The 21,394-nt window shown below is 41.5% G+C and overlaps 1 protein-coding gene across 7 annotated transcripts in view; it reads left to right on the top strand.

The window, feature by feature from the left end:
* The window catches only part of ASH1L (ASH1 like histone lysine methyltransferase), a 366,415-nt gene that overhangs the window by 206,677 nt on the left and 138,344 nt on the right, over positions 1 to 21,394 (top strand). For 5 of the 7 annotated variants that reach the window (XM_050752157.1, XM_050752176.1, XM_050752185.1 and 2 more), the window contains one exon: positions 12,251 to 16,811. The exons of the other annotated variants lie outside the window; for them this stretch is intronic. In XM_050752157.1, coding sequence (XP_050608114.1) covers positions 12,251 to 16,811 — 4,561 coding nt within the window. The remainder of the gene's footprint in view (positions 1 to 12,250; positions 16,812 to 21,394) is intronic. 7 annotated transcript variants of the gene reach the window in all.

Here is a 21,394-nt window from a genome sequence, read left to right as displayed (position 1 = left end):
GGCTGAGGCAGGAGAATGGCGTAAACCTGGGAGGCGGAGCTTGCATTGAGCTGAGATCCGGCCACTGCACTCCAGCCTGGGCGACAGAGCCAGACTGTCTCAAAAAAAAAAAAAGTGAATTTTATGGCATGTGAATTAAATCTCAGTAATGTTGTAAATAAAATAGGGAATTTCTTTAGGAATACAAGAAAAAAAAAACAATTCTTTTCAAGTATTCAAACGTTATTATGAAGTTTTAGTATCTGTATATTAGTGGCACAAGAATAAGCATAAATATGAATGAAACAAAACCTTAATAACTTAGAGTAAGATCCAAATATGAATAAGAATATGGCCGGGCGTGGTAGCTCAAGCCTGTAATCCCAGCACTTTGGGAGGCCGAGGCGGGCAGATCACGAGGTCAAGAGATCAAGACCATCCTGGCTAACACGGTGAAACCCCCTCTCTACTAAAAATACAAAAAAATTAGCCGGGCGTGGTGGCGGGCGCCTGTAGTCCCAGCTTCTAGGGAGGCTGAGGCAGGAGAATGGCTTGAACCCTGGAGGCGGCGGAACTTGCAGTGAGCCAGGATCGCGCCACTGTACTCCAGCCTGGGTGACAGAGCGAGACTCCGTCTCAAAAAAAAAAAAAGAATATGTGATGTTACTACGTTACAATTATAAATAGTCAATGGGCATGAAATGAGTAATGTTCTTAGAACAATGTGCAAACCTTTTGGAATAAAGGCTGCTTCCCCTACCCCCAGATTATATTTTTAGAATTTAACATGGCAACTAAAGTAAAAACGAAAAGAAACCAAAAAATAATTAGTTGAAAGTGTAGTGAAGATTGTCGTCTTTAGGAGGACATGATATTTCCAAGTATAAGAAAACAAGACTGGGCATGGTGGCTCACGCCTGTAATCCCAGCACCTTGGGATGCCAAGGCTGGTGGCTGAGGTCAGGAGTTCGAGACCAGCCTGACCAATATAGAGAAACTCCGTCTCTACTAAAAATACAGAATTAGCCAGGCATGGTGGCACATGCCTGTAATCCCAGCGACTCGGGAGGCTGAGGCAGGAGAATCGCTTCAACCTGGGAGGCGGAGGTTATAGTGAAGCAAGATCTTGCCATTGCACTCCAGCCTGGGCAACAAGAACGGAACTCCATTTAAAAAAAAAAAAAAAGTAAACAAAACTATATACCACCTTAGGCTGAAATATATTTTTTCATGAATGAAAAAAAGAGAGCTGGGTGCAGTGATGCACGCCTGTAATCCCAGCACTTTGAGAAGCTGAGGTGAGTGGATCGCTTGAGGTCCAGAGTTCAAGACCAGCCTGGCCAACACGGTGAAACCCCATCTCTACTAAAAATACAAAAATTAGGCGTGGTGGCAGGTCCCTGTAAACCCAGCTACTCGGGAGGCTGAGGCACAAGAATTGCTTGAACCCAGGAGACGGAGGTTGCGGTGAACCGAGATTGAGCCACTGCACTCCAGTCTGGGTGATAGAGCTAAACTCAGTCTCAAAAAAAATGAGAGAGAAAGAGAGAGAGAGAAAAAAAAACCTATAAAGTTAAAGAGATTATTTTATTTAATACAGTGGCTAAGAACTTTAGTTATGAAATCAGACTATGTTTAAATTATTTTTTTTTTTTTTTTTTTTTTTTTTTTTTTTTTTTTTTTTGAGACGGAGTCTCGCTCTGTCACCCAGGCTGGAGTGCAGTGGCCGGATCTCAGCTCACTGCAAGCTCCGCCTCCCGGGTTCCCGCCATTCTCCTGCCTCAGCCTCCCGAGTAGCTGGGACTACAGGTGCCTGCCACCTCGCCCGGCTAGGTTTTTGTATTTTTAGTAGAGACGGGGTTTCACTGTGTTAGCCAGGATGGTCTCGATCTCCTGACCTCGTGATCCGCCCGTCTCGGCCTCCCAAAGTGCTGGGATTACAGGCTTGAGCCACCGCGCCCGGCTATGTTTAAATTATTAATCATTTACTGGTTAAGTGACCTTGAGCAAGTTAGCCAGTATGTAAACCATTCTTTAATCTTTTAAATGAGGATAATTATAGTAATTGCACTATATGGTGGTTGTAAGGAATATGTGAGGTAATTAGTACAGTTTTTCATAAGTATTTGAATACATAAAAGATTTTGGTGAGACATGGTGGCTCATACCTGTAATCCTAGCACTTTGGGAGGCTGAAGCAGGAGATTGCTTGAGGCCAGGTGTTTGAGACCAGCCTGGGCCTTTCATTTTTTAATAAAAAAATTTAAAAACTTTTGTTTAAGGTTTTAACTTCAAGAAGAATAGTAGGTGAAACATAGCTCGTAAATTGGGAAAAATGTGCAACATGTGAGAAACAAAGGAGTATTATTTATAAGACATTAAGGGCCCATCTAAATTAGAAATGACCTCCACAATTGAGAAAAATACATGGACCAGGATCTTGAACAGCTTTTCACTGCAGGAGAAATACAGATGGCCAGCAAAATCATGTGAAAAGACATTTAGAATAATAGATAAGTCAAATGTAAACAGAAATGCAATAAAAAATCAGGATCTTAGCCTGTCTCCCAGGTTAGAGTGCAGTGGTATGATCATGGCTCACTGCAGCCTTGACCTCCTGGCTCAAGCCATTCTCCACTTCACCCTCCCATGTACCAGAAAATACAGGCATGCACCACTATACTAATTTTTTAGATTTATTTTTTGAAGAGAAGGGGGTCTCCCTATGTTGCCCAGGGTAGTCTCAAACTCTTGGGTTCAAGTAATCCTCCTGCCTAAGCCTCCCAAAGTGTTGGGATTATAGGTGCGGACCACCATGCCTGGCCAGAAAGGGGTGTGTGTGTGTGTGTGGTCTGGCTGTGTCGCCCAGAAGGGGTGTGTGTGTGTGTGTGATGTAGTCTGGCTGTGTCGCCCAGACTGGCACGATCTCTGCTCACTGCAACCTCTGTCTCCTGGGTTCAAGCAATTCTCCTGCCTCAGCCTCCCCCAGAAGCTGGGATTACAGGCATGTGCTGCCACTTCCAGCTAATTTTAGTAGAGATGGGGTTTCACCATGTTGGCCAGGCTGGTCTAGAACTCCTGACCTCAAATGATCCACCTGCCTTGGCCTTCCAAAGTGTTAGGATTACAGGCGTGAGCCGCCGCGCCCAACCCGGGAAGTTTTTTTTTTTTTTTTTTTTTTTTTTTTTTTTTTTTGAGACGGAGTCTCGCTCTCTCGCCTATGCTGGAGTGCAGTGTGCGACTGGAGTGCAGTGGCGCGATCTCGGCTCATTGCAAGCTCTCCCTCCCGGGTTCACGCCATTCTCCTGCCTCAGCCTCCCGAGTAGCTGGGACTACAGGCGCCCGCTACCTCGCCCGGCTAGTTTTTTTGTACTTTTTTTTAGTAGAGACGGGGTTTCACCGTGTTAGCCAGGATGGTCTCGATCTCCTGACCTCGTGATCCGCCCGTCTCGGCCTCCCAAAGTGCTGAGATTACAGGCTTGAGCCACCGCGCCTGGCTGGAAGTCTTTATTTAAGGTTGTGACTCCTTTTTTTTTTTTTTTTTTTGAGACGGAGTCTCGCTCTGTCGCCCAGGCTGGAGTGCAGTGGCCGGATCTCAGCTCACTGCAAGCTCCGCCTCCCGGGTTCACGCCATTCTCCTGCCTCAGCCTCCCGAGTAGCTGGGACCGCAGGCGCCCGCCACCTCGCCCAGCTAGTTGTTTTTTTTTTTTTTGTAGTTTTAGTAGAGACGGGGTTTTACTGTGTTCGCCAGGATGGTCTCGATCTCCTGACCTCGTGATCCGCCCGTCTCGGCCTCCCAAAGTGCTGGGATTACAGGCTTGAGCCACCGCGCCCGGCCTGGTTGTGACTTCTTAAATACTGAATGGGAGTAGAATGTCTTTCTTGGCCGGGAGTGGTGGCTCACGCCTGTAATCCCAGCACTTTGGGAGACTGTGGCGGGTGGATTACAAGATCAGGAGATGGAGACCATCCTGGCAAACATGATGAAACCCCGTCTGTACTAAAAATACAAAAAATTAAATGGGTGCAGTGGCGGGCGCCTGTAATCCTGCTACTCAGGAGGCTGAGGCAGAAGAATGGTGTGAACCTGGGAGGCGGAGCTTGCAGTGAGCCGAGATCGCGCCACTGCACTCCAGCCTGGGCGACAGAGGGAGACTCCTTCTCAAAAAATAAAACAAATAAAATAAAATAAAAAATAAATAAAAAAATAATAATATGGTAAATGTCCAATTGCATTTTTCTTTGCATACTTGTTCAATTACTTCCTTCAGGTAAATTTTTAAAGGTGAAATTACAGAGCCAAAGGGTGTATGCATTAGTTATACACACTAGACAACTACATACAAGAAAGACTTATTTTTTTTTTTTTTTGAGACGGAGTCTTGCTGTGTTGCCCAGGCTGAAGTGTGGTGGCGCCATCTCGGCTCACTGCAAGCTCCGCCTCCTGGGTTCACACCATTCTCCTGCCTCAGCCTCCCTAGTAGCTGGGACTACAGGAGCCCGCCACCACGCCCGGCGAATTTTTTGTATTGTTAGTAGAGACGGGGTTTCACTGTGTTAGCCAGGATGGTCTCGATCTCCTGACTTCGTGATCCGCCCGCCTCGGCCTCCCAAAGTGCTGGGATTACAGGTGTGAGGAACTGCGCACGGGCTTTTTTTTGTTGTTGTTCTTGAGATGGAGCCTTGGTCTGTCTCCCCAGCTGGAGTACAGTGGCTCAATCTCGGCCCCTCTGCAACCTTTGCCTCCCGAGTTCAAGCAATTGTCCTGCCTTAGCCTCCTGAGTAGCTGGGATTACAGGCGTGCACTACCACACCCAGCTAATTTTTCTGTATTTTTAGTAGAGAGGGTGTTTCACCATGTTGATCAGGCTGGTCTCAAACTCCTGATCTGATGATCTGTCCGCCTTGGCCTCCCAAAATGCTGGGATTACAGGTGTGAGCCACTGCGCCCAGCCTACCATTTTATTTATAGTAACAAAAAGCCAGAAACTATTTAAGTACAGTTAGTAGGTGGTTAATTTTATGAATTATGAACTATTGTGAAGCTGTTGAATTTAACATCTAACTTTTCATTTATTTACACATAAAGGTGTCATATCATTTAAAGCAAATGGGCTACAAAACAGCAAGCATTGTTGGCTCCATTTGTTGAAAAGAATGTACACTTGTTTATTTTGATGTATACAGTAAAATATCTGAAACGTAAAGTCTTTATTCATGAAAGATATTGTTTATACTTTGGTTCTTTTTTTTTAAATGAGAATATTTTATATTTGGAATAAAGCTATTTTCCTGTTGGAAAAAATTACATGCTTAATGTCATGTTTTAATACAGCATCTTTTTCGGTGCCTAATTGGTAATATATTCTCTTAAAGTGATACCTCTTATCAGTCATTTTAAAGGGTTCTTTCAAATGTAAGAGGATAATATCAGTACCAAATACAGTTTTCAAGATTTTTTTTTTTTTTTTTTTTTTTTTTTTTTGGTGACAGAGTCTCGCTGTGTTGCCCAGACTGGAGCGCAGTGGCGTGGATCTCGTCTCACTGCAGCCTCTGCCTCCTGGGTTCAAGAGATTTTCCTGCCTCAGCCTCTTGAGTAGCTGGGACTACAGGCACGCGCCACCATGCCTGCTAATTGCTTTTTTTTTTTTTTTTTTTTGTAGTTTTAGTAGAGGCGGAGTTTCACCATGTTGGCCAGGATGGTCTCAATCTTCTGACCTCGTGATCTGCCCACCTCTTCCTATCAAAGTTCTGGGATTACAGGCATAAGCCACCACACCTGACCTCAAAATCTTAATGTTGTCTCATTCATTTATTTTGTATAGTATCAGAATTTGGAAGAAAAGATTTTTGAAATCAACATCAGATTATCTGTGTGCCTTGTTTAGTAATAGACCATTTACTGTGGGATATGAACTCTGTTTTAAACTGCTTTTAATTTCTCTCAGATATTTATTTCTGGTAAAAGTGAAAAACCAGGCCAGGCAGAGTGGCTCACTCACGCCTGTAATCCCAGCACTTTGGGAGGCTGAGACAGGTGGATCATGAGGTCAGGAGTTCAAGACCAGCTTGGCCAAGACGGTGAAACCACATCTTTACTAAAAACACAAAAATTAGCTGGGCATGGTGGCGGGCTCCTGTAATCCCAGCTACTCGTGAAGCTGAGGCAGAGAATTGCTTGAACCCAGGAGGCGCAGGTTGCAGTGAGCCGAGATGGTGCCACTGCGCTCCTGCCTGGGCGATAGAGCAAGACTCCATTTTGAAAAAAAAAAAAGGTGATAAACCAGGGTTGAACACATTCATTAGCCAATTAAGGAAGCTGAACATGTTTCTACTTTACTTTTAGACAGAATTTAAAAAATAACTTCCTATTGAAGTGTAACATACATATAGAAAAATACCTATCGTAAAGGTAACAGCTCAGCGAATTTTCATGAACTCAGCCATATCAGACAACCAGCATTCAGTTTAAGAAATGTGTTTGCCAGGTGCGGTGGCTCAACTCTGTAATCCCAGCACTTTGGGAAGCTGAGGAAAAAATCACTTGAGCCTCGAGATTAGAGCCTCGAGGACTTCGAGATTAGCCTGGGCAACAAAGCAAGACCTCATTTCTACCAAAAAAAAAAAAATTAGCCAGGCATGGTGTGGTGGCTTGTGCTTGCAGTCCTAGACTTGGGAGGCTGAGGTGGGAGGATCACTTAAGCTTAGAAGTTGAAGGTTATTATCAGGTCACTGCACTCCACCCTGGACCACAGAGTGAGACCCTTTCTTAAAAAAAATTAAAAAGTAGTATGACATTGCTAGCACCCAGTAAGAACCTGTTGGACTTCTTTCTCATTACTGTCCTTACCAGGAGTAACAAGTTTTTTGACTTTTAATATCATAATAAATTTTTCCTCTTTGTGGTCTTTATATAAATGAAGTCAGAGTATGTACTTTGTTTTTCTGGGTCTATTAATTCAGTGTTGTTCGTGAGGCTTTTTGTTTGTTTGCTTGCTTTTGAGGCATAGTTTCATTCTTGTTGCCGTGGCTGGAGTGCAGTGGCATGATATCAGCTCACAGCAACCTCCCCCTCCCGGGTTCAAGCGATTATCCTGCCTGAGCCTTCCAAGTAGCTGGGATTACAGGCATGTGCTACCATACCCAGCTAACTTTGTATTTTCAGTACAGACGTGGTTTCTCCCTGTTGGTCAGGCTGGTCTCAAAGTCCTGACTTCAGGTGATCTGCCCACATCACCCTCCCAAAGTGCTGGGATTACAGGCATGAGCCACTGCACCCAGCCAGAGTTTTTTTTTTTTAACTGCATGTGATACATGGTATTGCGTGTAATCATAGTTCACATTTTTAAGGATAACTTTTAAAATTGAAAGTGTCATTTTCAGGCATAAATCTGTTTAAAATTAAAACAATATTTGTTTTTAAAAGTAACTATAAAAGTAATGAATGGGAATTGTTTTTTGTTTCATTTTTAATTTTTGTGGATACATAGTGTATTTGTGGGATACATGAGATGTTTTGATATAGGCATGCAGTACGTAATAATCACATCATAGAGAATGAGGTATTCATCCCCTCAAGCATTTATGCTTTGTGTTGCACACGATCTAGTTATACTCTTTTAGTTATTTTAAAATGTACAATTGATTATTGACTATAGTCACACTGTTGTGCTATCAATTATTAGTAGGTCTTATTTATTCATTCTATTTTTTATTTTTTTTTATTTTCTGTACTCATTAACCTTCCCCACCTCTCTGGGATTCTTTAATATAACGCGAAGAAAGTGTGTGGGGTTTATTTAATTTCTTTTTTTTTTTTTTGAGACGGAGTCTTGCTCTGTCGCCCAGGCTGGAGTGCAGTGGCTGGGTCTCCGCTCACTGCAAGCTCCGCCTCCCGGGTTTACGCAATTCTCCTGCCTCAGCCTCCTGAGTAGCTGGGACTACAGGCGTCTGCCACCTCGCCCGGCTAGTTTTTTTGTATTTTTTAGTAGAGACGGGGTTTCACCATGTTAGCCAGGATAGTCTCGATCCCATGACCTTGTGATCCGCCCGTCTCGGCCTCCCAAAGTGCTGGGATTACAGGCTTGAGCCACTGTGCCCGGCCTGGTTTATTTAATTTCAAGTTAACATAAGTCTGAGTATATGAGACTATCAAAGCCAGTTTGCCCTTGGACAAAATTACAAGGTCCAGTCCAAAAGAAGAGATAGTTCCCTTTATTCTGAGTCAGTCAAGTACTGGATGTATTGTGTTCATTTTTAGGTGCCACATGTAAAGAGGTGTATTTACAAACTTAAACACTTGCATCAGAAAATGATCAGAAAGAAGTGAAACTTGAGTCAGGAAGTTAAATATTTTGGTTGAGTTCAAATGTCTGACAACCATTGGGAAGAAGAGGAATTAGATTTACTCTGATTTTTAGAAAGTGAGACTTGGACCAGTAAGTGAAAGTTGCAGAAAAATATATTTCACTTTACTCTTAGGAAGAACTTTTTTTTATTCAATAAACACATTTCATTATGGAAAATTTAATACAAAAACATAGTGACTCGTTCAAAGTGAGGATACTAGAGTTATATTCCTGTCACTAGGATCATCTTTTTCATTTATTGTCTAATATTTGGAAACAGTCATTTCTGCAGGAGCCCTGGTTCATTTTAATGGGAAACGGTATTTAGAGACCACAGTCTTGAGGTGTTCATGGTTGCCGATGTTTGTAGGCATTTTATTGGATAGAGAGGTAGATAGACTTCGTATATTTTTCATTCTATCTTATAGCCTTTTACTTCTTTGATTTTATAGCTGTATGTTTTTTTCTTCCAGCATTTTGGTTCCTAGTGATATTCACATGGTTACTTATTATATGTATGTATCTGTTAGTCATCTATCTATTTAAATTCAAAATTACTATACTCTGTGTATTACCAGTAATATGCTCACTGAGGGCAATTTACCACTTCCTTTTGCTGGGCAAGATGGCTTGTGCCTTTTAGCCCAACTACTCAGAAGGCTGAGGCCGGGGAGGATGGCTTAAGCCCAGAAGTTCACGGCTACAGTGAGCTATGACTGCGCCATTGCACTCCAGCCTGAGTGACAGAGCAAGACCCCATCTCTAAAAAAAAAAAAAAAAAAAAACGCAGAGAGAGTGGTAGAGGTTCTTTGGTTTTTGGTTTTGGTGTTTGTCTTTTTTTTTTTTTGAGACGGAATCTCGCTCTTTTGCCCAGGCTGGAGTGCAGTGGTACTATCTTGGCTCACTGCAACCTCCCCCTCCCAGGTTCAAGTGATTCTCCTGCCTCAGCCTGCTGAGTAGCTGGGACTACAGGCATGAGCCCCTATGCCCAGCTAATTTTTGTATTTTTAGTAGAGACGGGGTTTCACCATGTTAGGCTGCTCTCAAACTCCTGACCTCAGGTGATCCACCTGTTTTGGTCTCACAAAGTGCTGGGATTATAGGCATGATCTGCACCTGGTGTTTTGTTGTTGTTTTTTTTTTTTTTTTTGAGACGGAGCTTTGCTTTGTCACCTAGGCTAAAGTGCAATGGCGCGATCTTGGCTCACTGCAACTTCCCCTTCCCAGGTTCAACGATTCTCATACCTTAGCCTCCCAAGTAGCTGGGATTACAGGTGCCCGCCACCACATCCAGCTAATATTTGTAGTTTTAGTAAAGATGGGATTTCACCGTGTTGGCCAGGCTGGTCTCAAACTCCTGACCTCAGGTGATCTGCCCACCTCAGCCTCCCAAGTGGTGAGACTACAAGTGTGAGCCACTGTGCCTGGCTGGGTTTTTTGCTTGTTTGTTTTTTGGGTAATGTTTTGAGATTTTAGGATGTAGATTCTCAATATTGTGTTTTATAGTAATTCAAAATAATTATTTTCATATACTTATATAACTAATTTTCTATATATTGAATAGATGAATTTTTTGTTTGTTTGTTTTTGAGACAGCGTCTTGCTCTTTCGCCCAGGCTGGAGTGCAGTGGCGCAATCTCTGCTCACTGCAACCTCTGCCTCCCAGGTTCAAGCGATTCTCCTGCCTCAGCCTCTCGAGTAGCTAACAGGCACATGCCACCACCCCTGGCTAATTTTTGTATTTTTAGTAGAGGTGGGGTTTCACCATGTTGGCCAGGCTAGTCTTAAACTCCTGACCTCAGGTGATCTGCCCACCTCAGCCTCCCAAAGTGCTGGGATTACGGGCGTGAGCCACCACGCCCGGCCTGTTGTTTTTAATATTTAGAGATTTGGGATGTTCTCCTTTATTATATATAACTTTGTTTTATAACTATGTAAAACACTTCCAAACTAAAAACCATGAAGTTAGATGCATAGAGGTCTAGCTTCTATCCCTGTTTACTTTCCCATAAGTCACTATTTTCGCTAATCTTTGGTTCATTCCATTTTAAAATATAATCAATATGCATATACATATTCTTCATTCCCACTTTCTTATACAGAAGGTATATTATATGTATAAGGCATAGCATATTATAACCATTGTTCTCAAGCTTGCTTTTTTCCATTTAATAATATATCCTGGAAATCACTCCGTAGCAGTGTATTTGATATCTCCTCCTACTCCTCCTACTTTTGTTTTTGTTGACAGTTTCTCAGTATTCTATTGTACAGATGTACCTTAATTTATTCAGCCAGTTTCCTGTAGATAATTGTTTGCATTATTTATTTATTTATTTATTTTTTTGAGACGGAGTCTCGCTCTGTCGCCCAGGCTGGAGTGCTGTGGCCGGATCTCAGCTCACTGCAAGCTCCACCTCCCGGGTTCCCGCCATTCTCCTGCCTCAGCCTCCCGAGTAGCTGGGACTACAGGCGCCTGCCACCTCGCCCGGCTAGTTTTTTGTATTTTTTAGTAGAGACGGGGTTTCACTGTGTTAGCCAGGATGGTCTTGATCTCCTGACCTTGTGATCCGTCCGTCTCGGCCTCCCAAAGTGCTGGGATTACAGGCTTGAGCCACCGCACCCGGCCAATGTTTGCATTTTTTAGGGTTTTTAAAATATTAAAATAGTGGTGCATTTTGGACCCTTGTGCAGACATTATATTTTTAAGAGTGTATCTTGGATAGACCCTCAAAGTAGGATTTCTGGGTTAAAGGATATAGTTAAATGCATATGGAATTTTTCTAGTTTATAACTAGATTGTAGCATTTTCCATGCAGTACATTTTCATACATACTTGAATTTGGTTTTATGTTTTCTATGCTGTTTCATTGGTTTGTCTTTTCATTTGTCACTTCTATACTGTTTCAATGATTGGGGCTTTAAAAAATAATATTTGGTATGGTTATTCCCTGGCTTTTCTACATTTTAGGTTTTTCTAGCTATTCTTTCATATCTGTTTTCCCCATTGAACATTATAATCAGTTTTTCTGAATGCCAAAGAAATCTGTTGGTATTTTTATTGGGATTGCATTAATTTATAAATTTGCTTAGGGAAAATTATCTTCATGTCTTCCTATCCACAAACACAGTATAACTTTATATTTATTCAGTTCTTTCATGAGTATTGTATAGTTAGGAAGAACTCTTTAGTGGTTATCCAGAAGTAAAACAGACTATTGTGTGAGGTAGTGAATTTATTTCTAGAGTATATAGTGAGGATTCATGAATTAGACAGCAGTTTACAGTAAATGACTTAAATGTTGCTTCCCACTGTAAGATTTTATATAAAAACACATTCTGAAGAAAATATGAATGTTTAAATTGTCTTTCCTATTCCACATTAAGAGAGAACTCTACTGCTTACTCAAGACCATAATTGAGAATGAGTTATAAAAGAGTAGAAGTAGGTTAGGGATTGTCTTCTATAGGTTTAGAATCACTTAAGTCAATGAAGGAGGTAGGCAGTAAACTATTATTTTAGATGAAGACCATGAGATACTGTAGCTAAAAATAATTTTCTTTTCAAAAATGGTACCTTCATATGCTTCATTTATATTTACCCAGTCAAAAGTAAGATGAAAATAGACTATTGATTTGCCATTTTAAAAATGTCAAAAATATCAGGGATATTTCTAAAGACCCACTAATATGTAGTTTTATCGTGTTGAAAGTCAACAAAGATAATATACCATTATAGCCTCTCGTATAGCAGCAGATGAGCTAACATACTGTGCCATTGGTATAATATTAGGTTTTTTTAAAAGCCTCTGTTGCCTATTGTATATCTGATATGTGATCCATTAGTTTGTTGGATTGTTAAGCTAAGCTGAAGTGGTATAAGGTTTACTCCCTCTTTAACTTTTTTCTTGTTCAAATTTTAGGACCCTTCAAAATTGTACAAGAAAGCAGATGATGTTGCAGCCATTGAATGCCAGTCTGAAGAAGTCATCCATCTTCATTCACAGGGAGAAAACAATCCTTTGTCTAAGAAGCTATCTCCAGTACACTCAGAAATGGCAGATTATATTAACGCAACACCATCTACTCTTGTTGGTAGCCGGGATCCTGATTTAAAGGACAGAGCATTACTTAATGGAGGAACTAGTGTAACAGAAAAGTTGGCACAACTGATTGCCACCTGTCCTCCTTCCAAGTCTTCCAAGACAAAACCGAAGAAGTTAGGAACTGGCACTACAGCAGGATTGGTTAGCAAGGATTTGATCAGGAAAGCAGGTGTTGGCTCTGTAGCTGGAATAATACATAAGGACTTAATAAAAAAGCCAACTATCAGCACAGCGGTTGGATTGGTAACTAAAGATCCTGGGAAAAAGCCAGTGTTTAATGCAGCAGTAGGATTGGTCAATAAGGACTCTGTGAAAAAACTGGGAACTGGCACTACAGCGGTATTCATTAATAAAGACTTAGGCAAAAAGCCAGGAACTATCACTACAGTAGGATTGCTAAGCAAAGATTCAGGAAAGAAGCTAGGAATTGGTATTGTTCCAGGTTTAGTGAATAAAGAGTCTGGCAAGAAGTTAGGACTTGGCACTGTGGTTGGACTGGTTAATAAAGATTTGGGAAAGAAATTGGGTTCTACTGTTGGCCTAGTGGCCAAGGACTGTGCAAAGAAGATTGTAGCAAGTTCAGCAATGGGATTGGTTAATAAGGACATTGGAAAGAAACTAGTGAGTTGTCCTTTGGCAGGTCTGATCAGTAAAGATGCCATAAACCTTAAAGCCGAAGCACTGCTCCCCACTCAGGAACCACTTAAGGCTTCTTGTAGTACAAACATCAATAATCAGGACAGTCAGGAACTTTCTGAATCCCTGAAAGACAGTGCCACCAGCAAAACTTTTGAAAAGAATGTTATACGGCAGACTAAAGAAAGCATATTGGAAAAGTTCTCAGTACGAAAAGAAACCATTAATTTGGAGAAAGAAATGTTTAATGAAGGAACATCCATTCAGCAAGACAGTTTCTCATCCAATGAGAGGGGATCTTATGAAACCTCAAAGCATGAAAAGCAGCCTCCTGTATATTGCACTTCTCCGGACTTTCAAATGGGAGGTGCTTCTGATGTATCTACGGCTAAATCCCCTTTCAGTGCAGTAGGAGAAAGCAATCTCCCTTCCCCATCACCTACTGTATCTGTTAATCCTTTAACCAGAAGTCCCCCTGAAACTTCCTCACAGTTGGCTCCTAATCCATTACTGTTAAGTTCTACTACAGAACTAATTGAAGAAATTTCTGAATCTGTTGGAAAGAACCAGTTTACTTCTGAAAGTACCCACTTGAATGTTGGTCATAGGTCAGTGGGTCATAGCATTAGTATTGAATGTAAAGGGATTGATAAAGAGGTAAATGATTCAAAAACTACCCATATAGATATTCCAAGAATCAGCTCTTCCCTTGGAAAAAAGCCAAGTTTGACTTCTGAATCCAGCATTCATACTATTACTCCTTCAGTTGTTAACTTCACTAGTTTATTTAGTAATAAGCCTTTTTTAAAACTGGGTGCAGTATCTGCATCAGACAAACACTGCCAAGTTGCTGAAAGCCTAAGCACTAGTTTGCAGTCCAAACCATTAAAAAAAAGAAAAGGAAGAAAACCTCGGTGGACTAAAGTGGTGGCAAGAAGCACATGCCGGTCTCCAAAAGGGCTAGAATTAGAAAGATCAGAGCTTTTTAAAAACGTTTCGTGTAGCTCACTATCAAATAGTAATTCTGAGCCAGCCAAGTTTATGAAAAACATTGGACCCCCTTCATTTGTAGATCATGACTTCCTTAAACGCCGATTGCCAAAGTTGAGCAAATCCACAGCTCCATCTCTTGCTCTCTTAGCTGATAGTGAAAAACCATCTCATAAGTCTTTTGCTACTCACAAACTATCCTCCAGTATGTGTGTCTCTAGTGACCTTTTGTCTGATATTTATAAGCCCAAAAGAGGAAGGCCTAAATCTAAGGAGATGCCTCAACTGGAAGGGCCACCTAAAAGGACTTTAAAAATCCCTGCTTCTAAAGTTTTTTCTTTACAGTCTAAAGAAGAACAAGAACCCCCAATTTTACAGCCAGAAATTGAAATCCCTTCCTTCAAACAAAGTCTGTCTGTATCTCCTTTTCCAAAAAAGAGAGGCAGGCCTAAGAGGCAAATGAGGTCACCAGTCAAGATGAAGCCACCTGTACTGTCAGTGGCTCCATTTGTTGCCACTGAAAGTCCAAGCAAGCTAGAATCTGAAAGTGACAACCATAGAAGTAGCAGTGATTTCTTTGAGAGCGAGGATCAACTTCAGGATCCAGATGACCTAGATGACAGTCATAGGCCAAGTGTCTGTAGTATGAGTGACCTTGAGATGGAACCAGATAAAAAAATTACCAAGAGAAACAATGGACAGTTAATGAAAACAATTATCCGCAAAATAAATAAAATGAAGACTTTAAAGAGAAAGAAACTGTTGAATCAGATTCTTTCAAGTTCTGTAGAATCAAGTAATAAAGGGAAAGTGCAATCCAAACTCAATACGGTATCAAGTCTTGCTGCCACATTTGGCTCTAAATTGGGCCAACAGATAAATGTCAGCAAGAAAGGAACCATTTATATAGGAAAGAGAAGAGGTCGCAAACCAAAAACTGTCTTAAATGGTATTCTTTCTGGTAGTCCTACTAGCCTTGCTGTTCTTGAGCAAACAGCTCAGCAGGCAACTGGGTCAGCATTAGGACAGATTCTTCCCCCATTACTGCCTTCATCTGCTAGTAGTTCTGAGATTCTTCCATCACCTATTTGCTCTCAGTCTTCTGGCACTAGTGGAGGTCAGAGCCCTGTAAGTAGTGATGCAGGTTTTGTTGAACCCAGTTCAGTGCCATATTTGCATTTACACTCCAGACAGGGCAGTATGATTCAGACTCTTGCAATGAAGAAGGCCTCAAAGGGGAGGAGGCGGTTATCTCCTCCTACTTTGTTGCCAAATTCTCCTTCGCACTTGAGTGAACTCACATCTCTGAAAGAAGCTACTCCTTCCCCAATTAGTGAGTCTCATAGTGATGAGACCATTCCCAGTGATAGTGGAATTGGAACAGATAATAACAGCACATCAGACAGGGCAGAGAAATTTTGTGGGCAAAAAAAGAGGAGGCATTCTTTTGAGCATGTTTCTCTGATTCCCCCTGAAACCTCTACAGTGCTAAGCAGTCTTAAAGAAAAACATAAACACAAATGTAAGCGCAGAAATCATGATTACCTCAGCTATGACAAGATGAAAAGGCAGAAACGAAAACGGAAAAAGAAATATCCCCAGCTTCGAAATAGACAGGATCCAGACTTTATTGCAGAGCTGGAGGAACTAATAAGTCGCCTAAGTGAAATTCGGATCACCCATCGAAGTCATCATTTTATCCCCCGAGATCTTCTGCCAACTATCTTTCGAATCAACTTTAATAGTTTCTATACACATCCTTCTTTCCCGCTAGACCCTTTGCACTACATTCGAAAACCTGACTTAAAAAAGAAAAGAGGGAGACCCCCTAAGATGAGGGAGGCAATGGCTGAAATGCCTTTTATGCACAGCCTTAGTTTTCCTCTTTCTAGTACTGGATTCTATCCATCTTATGGTATGCCTTATTCTCCTTCACCCCTTACAGCTGCTCCCATAGGACTAGGTTACTATGGAAGGTATCCTCCCACTCTTTATCCACCTCCTCCATCACCTTCTTTCACCACGCCACTTCCACCTCCTTCCTATATGCACGCTGGTCATTTACTTCTCAATCCTGCCAAATACCATAAGAAAAAGCATAAGCTACTTCGACAGGAGGCCTTTCTTACAACCAGCAGGACTCCCCTCCTTTCAATGAGTACCTACCCCAGTGTTCCTCCTGAGATGGCCTATGGTTGGATGGTTGAGCACAAACACAGGCACCGTCACAAACACAGAGAACACCGTTCTTCTGAACAACCCCAGGTTTCTATGGACTCTGGCGCTTCCCGATCTGTCCTGGAATCTTTAAAGCGCTATAGATTTGGAAAGGATACTGTTGGAGAGCGATATAAGCATAAGGAAAAGCACCGTTGTCACATGTCCTGCCCTCATCTGTCTCCTTCAAAAAGCTTAATAAACAGAGAGGAACAGTGGGTCCACCGAGAGCCTTCAGAATCTAGTCCATTGGCTTTGGGATTGCAGACACCTTTACAGATTGACTGTTCAGAAAGTTCTCCAAGTTTATCCCTTGGAGGATTCACTCCTAACTCTGAGCCAGCCAGCAGTGATGAACATACAAACCTTTTCACAAGTGCAATAGGCAGCTGCAGAGTTTCAAACCCTAACTCCAGTGGCCGGAAGAAATTAACTGACAGCCCTGGACTCTTTTCTGCACAGGACACTTCACTAAATCGGTCTCACAGAAAGGAGTCACTGCCTTCTAACGAAAGGGCAGTACAGACTTCAGCAGGTAAGAGGGTTATTTTGTTACCTGTTATTTGTTAGAGAAATAGGTTATTTTCCACAGGTGCCTGATAAATGTAGATGAACTTTTAATATATATGTCTTTTTTTGTTTTTTATAAGTATATTTTGAAATCTCAGTACTCATTTTCCTTAGATTTGAGAAGATAAGGAATATCTAAATTATTTTTTTGTTTTAGGAAGAGGTATTATTGTCAAAAAGGAAAAAAAGAAAAATATAACTTTTGGAAACCAGGAAAAATGATTCATCTTTTTTATGTAGACAGGCTATTACACAAGTTTTATACAGACAAATGGCTCATAGATCTGTTAGTAGTATGCAGGATTTTCCACCACCCCTGCCCTCCCCCCATCCCAAGAGATAAAAGGTAATGCTGGAAGGATTTTTAATGTGTATTAATCCAGTAGTTATAAATGCATCTTTGTTACAGGAAGAATATATTGTTAGTACTATGTGTCTCATAATAAAAATTCAAACATTGGACATTTTCAGCATTGTAAAATTTAACTGAATATTCAGACACACTTCATTTTGCAGATACCTTTTGATGTCTTCATAAAAGCTGCTTCAATTAGAAAAAAGAAAAATCTAGATAATGCATTTGTACATCTAGAAAGAATTGTACATCTTTTTCTGTCTTAATTATACACCTTTAAAGAATCGAGAAGATAGAAAACAAAGAGTAAGCATTTGCCATTTGAATAAAAGATTAGAAGTTCTTTGTGAGAGATCTTAAGCCTAAGAGTTTGTAAAATTACTCTAGGAAGTCCATAAACCTTCTGATGTTGTAAGTAAAATTATGGGTATATATGTTTGTGTATCTTTTTTAGTGGTAATCTAGAAAAATAACCGATTTTCCAAATTCTCTAAACCTCAGTATATTCTCTAAACCTCCTATATAATGGGATTTGTAGGGGTATTATGAAAAGTAATCACATAGTAAGCATGCGAATGTTAGTTACTATTATTATTTCCCTAAAAGATTTAAAACTTGTACATTAGGCTGGGTGCGGTGGCTCACACCTATAATCCCAGTGCTTTGGGAGGCCAAGGCGGGTGGATCATGAGGTCAGGAGATCAAGACCATCCTGGTTAACATGATGAAACCCATCCCTACTTAAAGTACAAAAAAAATTAGCCAAGAGTGGTGGCGGGTGCCTATAGTCCCAGCTACTCGAGAGGCTGAGGCAGGAGAATGGCGTGAACCCGGGAGGTGGAGCTTGGAGTGAGCCGAGATAGCACCACTGCACTTCAGCCTGGGTGACAGAGCGAGACTCCGTCTTAAAAAAATAAAAAATAAAAAAACTTGTGCGTTAGGGAAAAGATAAACCCCTCAAATACAAAGATTTTTTGTGCCTGATTTTCATTATTCATGAACTTTTGAAAAATTAAAAGTGGAGAATCTGAGTGTTCCTTAGCTTTTAACAATGTTTATTTATTTTTTTATTTATTTTGAGACAGAGTCTCGCTCTGTTGCCCAGGCCGGAGTGCAGTGGTGCAATCTTGGCTCACTGCAATCTCCGCCTTCCGGGTTCAAGTGATTCTCCTGCCTCAGCCTCCCGAGTAGCTGGAACTACAAGTGCATGCCACCACACCCGCCTAATTTTTTGTATTTCTAGTAGAGACAGGATTTCACCATGTTAGCTAGGATGGTCTTGAACTCCTGACCTCATGATCCACCCATCTCAGCCTCCCAAAGTGTTGGAATTACAGGCCACACCTGGCCAGCTTTTAACAATGTAAAGAGAGAAAAAGTCTTATGCTTAGGTCCATTCAACAGATAGTTTATTTAATCAGTAATAGTTATTAAATATCAGGTATTTACCAGGCATTCTACTTTGTGGGCCTGTTATATAATAGAGAATGAGGCACACAGGTTCATTGAGTCATGGAGATTATAGTAGAGGAGGTAGATAATAAACAAAAAATCACGTTACATGTTGTTAAAATTGTGGTAAGGACTGTAAAAGGGAGAGAGTACAGCATAAAATGGGGAACCTAACCCAGAGAAGTCTTTCCTGAGAAAGTGATCCTAAACTGAGACCTGGCAGATGTGCAGCATTTAACTGGGTAAACAGACTCACTCGTTCATTATTCATTCATTTACTTATTCATTTATTGAATTCCTAAAACATACAGGGCTATTCTAGTCACTGGCATATAAAATAGTAAACGCCTGATATCTGACCTCATAATTTTCAGCTTAGTGAAGGAAGACAAACTGTAGACTGATAAGCAAATAAATAATGGCATATTTGAGAAAAATGCTATAAAGTTAATACCATAGAGTGTTATGATACAGATTAAAGGTCTGGCAAAGGGGGGTCTAATTAGATAGTTACTAGTTATGACTGAGGATAAAAAGTTGAGACTTAAAGGATGAGAAGCTGCAGCGAAGTCCAGGTGCACTGGCTCACACCTGTAATCTCAGAACTTTGGGAGGCTGAGGTGGCTAGATCACTTGAGGTCAGGAGTTTGAGGCCAGCTGGCCAACTGGTGAAACCCCATCTTTACTAAAAATACAAAAATCAGCCGGGTGTGGTGGCACGTGCCTATAGTCCCAGCTATTTGGGAGGCTGAGGCAGGAGAATTGCTTGAACCCGGGAGGTGGAGGTTGCAGTGAGCCCAGATCACGCCACTGCAACAGAGTGAGACTCTGTCTCAAAAAAAAAAAAAAAAAAAAAGCCACAGTGAAGAACACATTTTAAGATTCTCAGTTGGGAAGGAGTTTCAATATTGGATAAACTGAACAAAGCTTCATCGTGGTGAGAGAGGAAATACAGAGAGAGTAGTGAGAAATGTGGCAAAAGAAGAGGCCAAACAATTTGTTAAGAATTTTGGATTTTATATTAAGAGCAAAAGACGAAATCGCGCCACTGCACTCCAGCCTGGGGGACTGAGCAAGACTCCGTCTCAAAAAAAAAAAAAAAAAAAAGACGAAGGAGTATTGATTTTAGGTTTGCATTTTTAAATGATCATTTTGCCTCCTGCATGAACTCTGGATGGAAAGGATAAAAGTAATTTAAAGGAAACTAGTTAATAGGCAATTGCAGTAGTCTAGATAACATAATGGTGCTTAGGTTAGTAGCAGGCTTATGTCTGAACATATGGGAGAGTGGAGGTAACATACACTAAGAGAGAGAAAACTATAGGAGGAGCAGATTTAGAGGAGAAAACAAGTTTTTTTTTTTCTTTTCATTTCTTTTTGAGACAGGCTGTCACTGTCACCCAGCATGATCTCAGCTCACTGCAACCTCTGCTTCCTGGGCCCAAGCCATTTTCCAGCCTCAGCCTCCTGAGTAGCTGGGACTACAGGTGTAAGCCACCAATGCCAGGCTAATTTCTTTGTATTTTTTGTAGAGATGGGGTTTCGCCATGTCGCCCAGGCTGATCTGGAACTCCTGGGCTCAAAGGGACCCTCCTATCTTGGCCTCCCAAAGTGCTGGGATTATAGGCCTGAGCCACCACTCTCAGCCCCTTTTTAATACATGTAGTTTGAGGTGTCTGAACATTGAAGTGGAGAATTTGAGAAGGTCATTGGATATCTAGTTCTCTGGCTTAGTAGAGAAACTTGGCCTGGAGATAAGAGCATTTCCTGTGAGTATTTGAAAAATTGTGTTTGGCAACCAGGTGCAGTGGCTCACACCTGTAATCCCAACACTTTGGGAGACCGAGGCAGGTGGTTCACAAGGTCAGGAGATCGAGACCATCCTGGCAAACATGGCGAAACCCCGTCTCTACTAAAGATACAAAAAAGCTAGCTGGTTGTGGTGGTGGGCACCTGTAGTCCCAGCTACTCAGGAGGCTGAGGCAGGAGAATGGTGTGAACCTGGGAGGTGGAGGTTGCAGTGAGCCGAGATGGCGCCACTGTACTCCAGCCTGGGCGACAGAGCAAGACTCCAACTCAAAAAGAAAAAGAAAAAAGAAAAATTGTGTTTGGCAATATCATTCACTAAAAACGGCTTCTCGATGAAATAAAAGTTAGGAACAGACTCTCAAAAACCTGCGCAACTTTATAACCAGAGCACCAAGAAAAATAATAATTTTCTAAAAGAGCAGCTAAAAAGACATACTAAAGCAGGCACGGTGGCTCATGCCTGTAATCGCACCCCTTTGGGAGACCGAGGCAGGCAGATCACTTGAGGTCAGGAGTTCAAGACCAGCCTGGCCAACATGGTGAAACCTATCTCTACTAAAATTAAAAAATTAGCCAGCAGTGCTGGTATGCGCCTGTAGTCTCAGCTACTCAGGAAGCTGAAGCAGGAGAATCACTTGAACCCGGAAGGCAGAGGTTGCAATGAGCCAAAATTATGCCATTGCACTCCAGCCTGGATGACAGTGTGAGACTCCATCTCAAAAAATAATATATATATATATATGTGTGTGTGTGTGTGTGTGTGTGTGTATATAGTTAAGACTAAATGTCTTTAAATAAAGAGGCTGGGAATGGTGGCTAATTCCTGTAATCTCAACACTTTGAGAGGCTGAGGTTGAAGTATCACTTGAGCCCAGGAGTTCAAGACCAGCCTGGGCAACATAGGGAGCCTCCCATCTCTACAGAAATTTTTT

This window comes from Macaca thibetana, chromosome 1 (genome assembly GCF_024542745.1).
Source record: "Macaca thibetana thibetana isolate TM-01 chromosome 1, ASM2454274v1, whole genome shotgun sequence".
NCBI lineage: Eukaryota > Metazoa > Chordata > Mammalia > Primates > Cercopithecidae > Macaca > Macaca thibetana.
The sequence above is the reverse complement of the archived record's forward strand: the minus strand, read 5'-3'. Positions and strand labels throughout refer to the sequence as shown.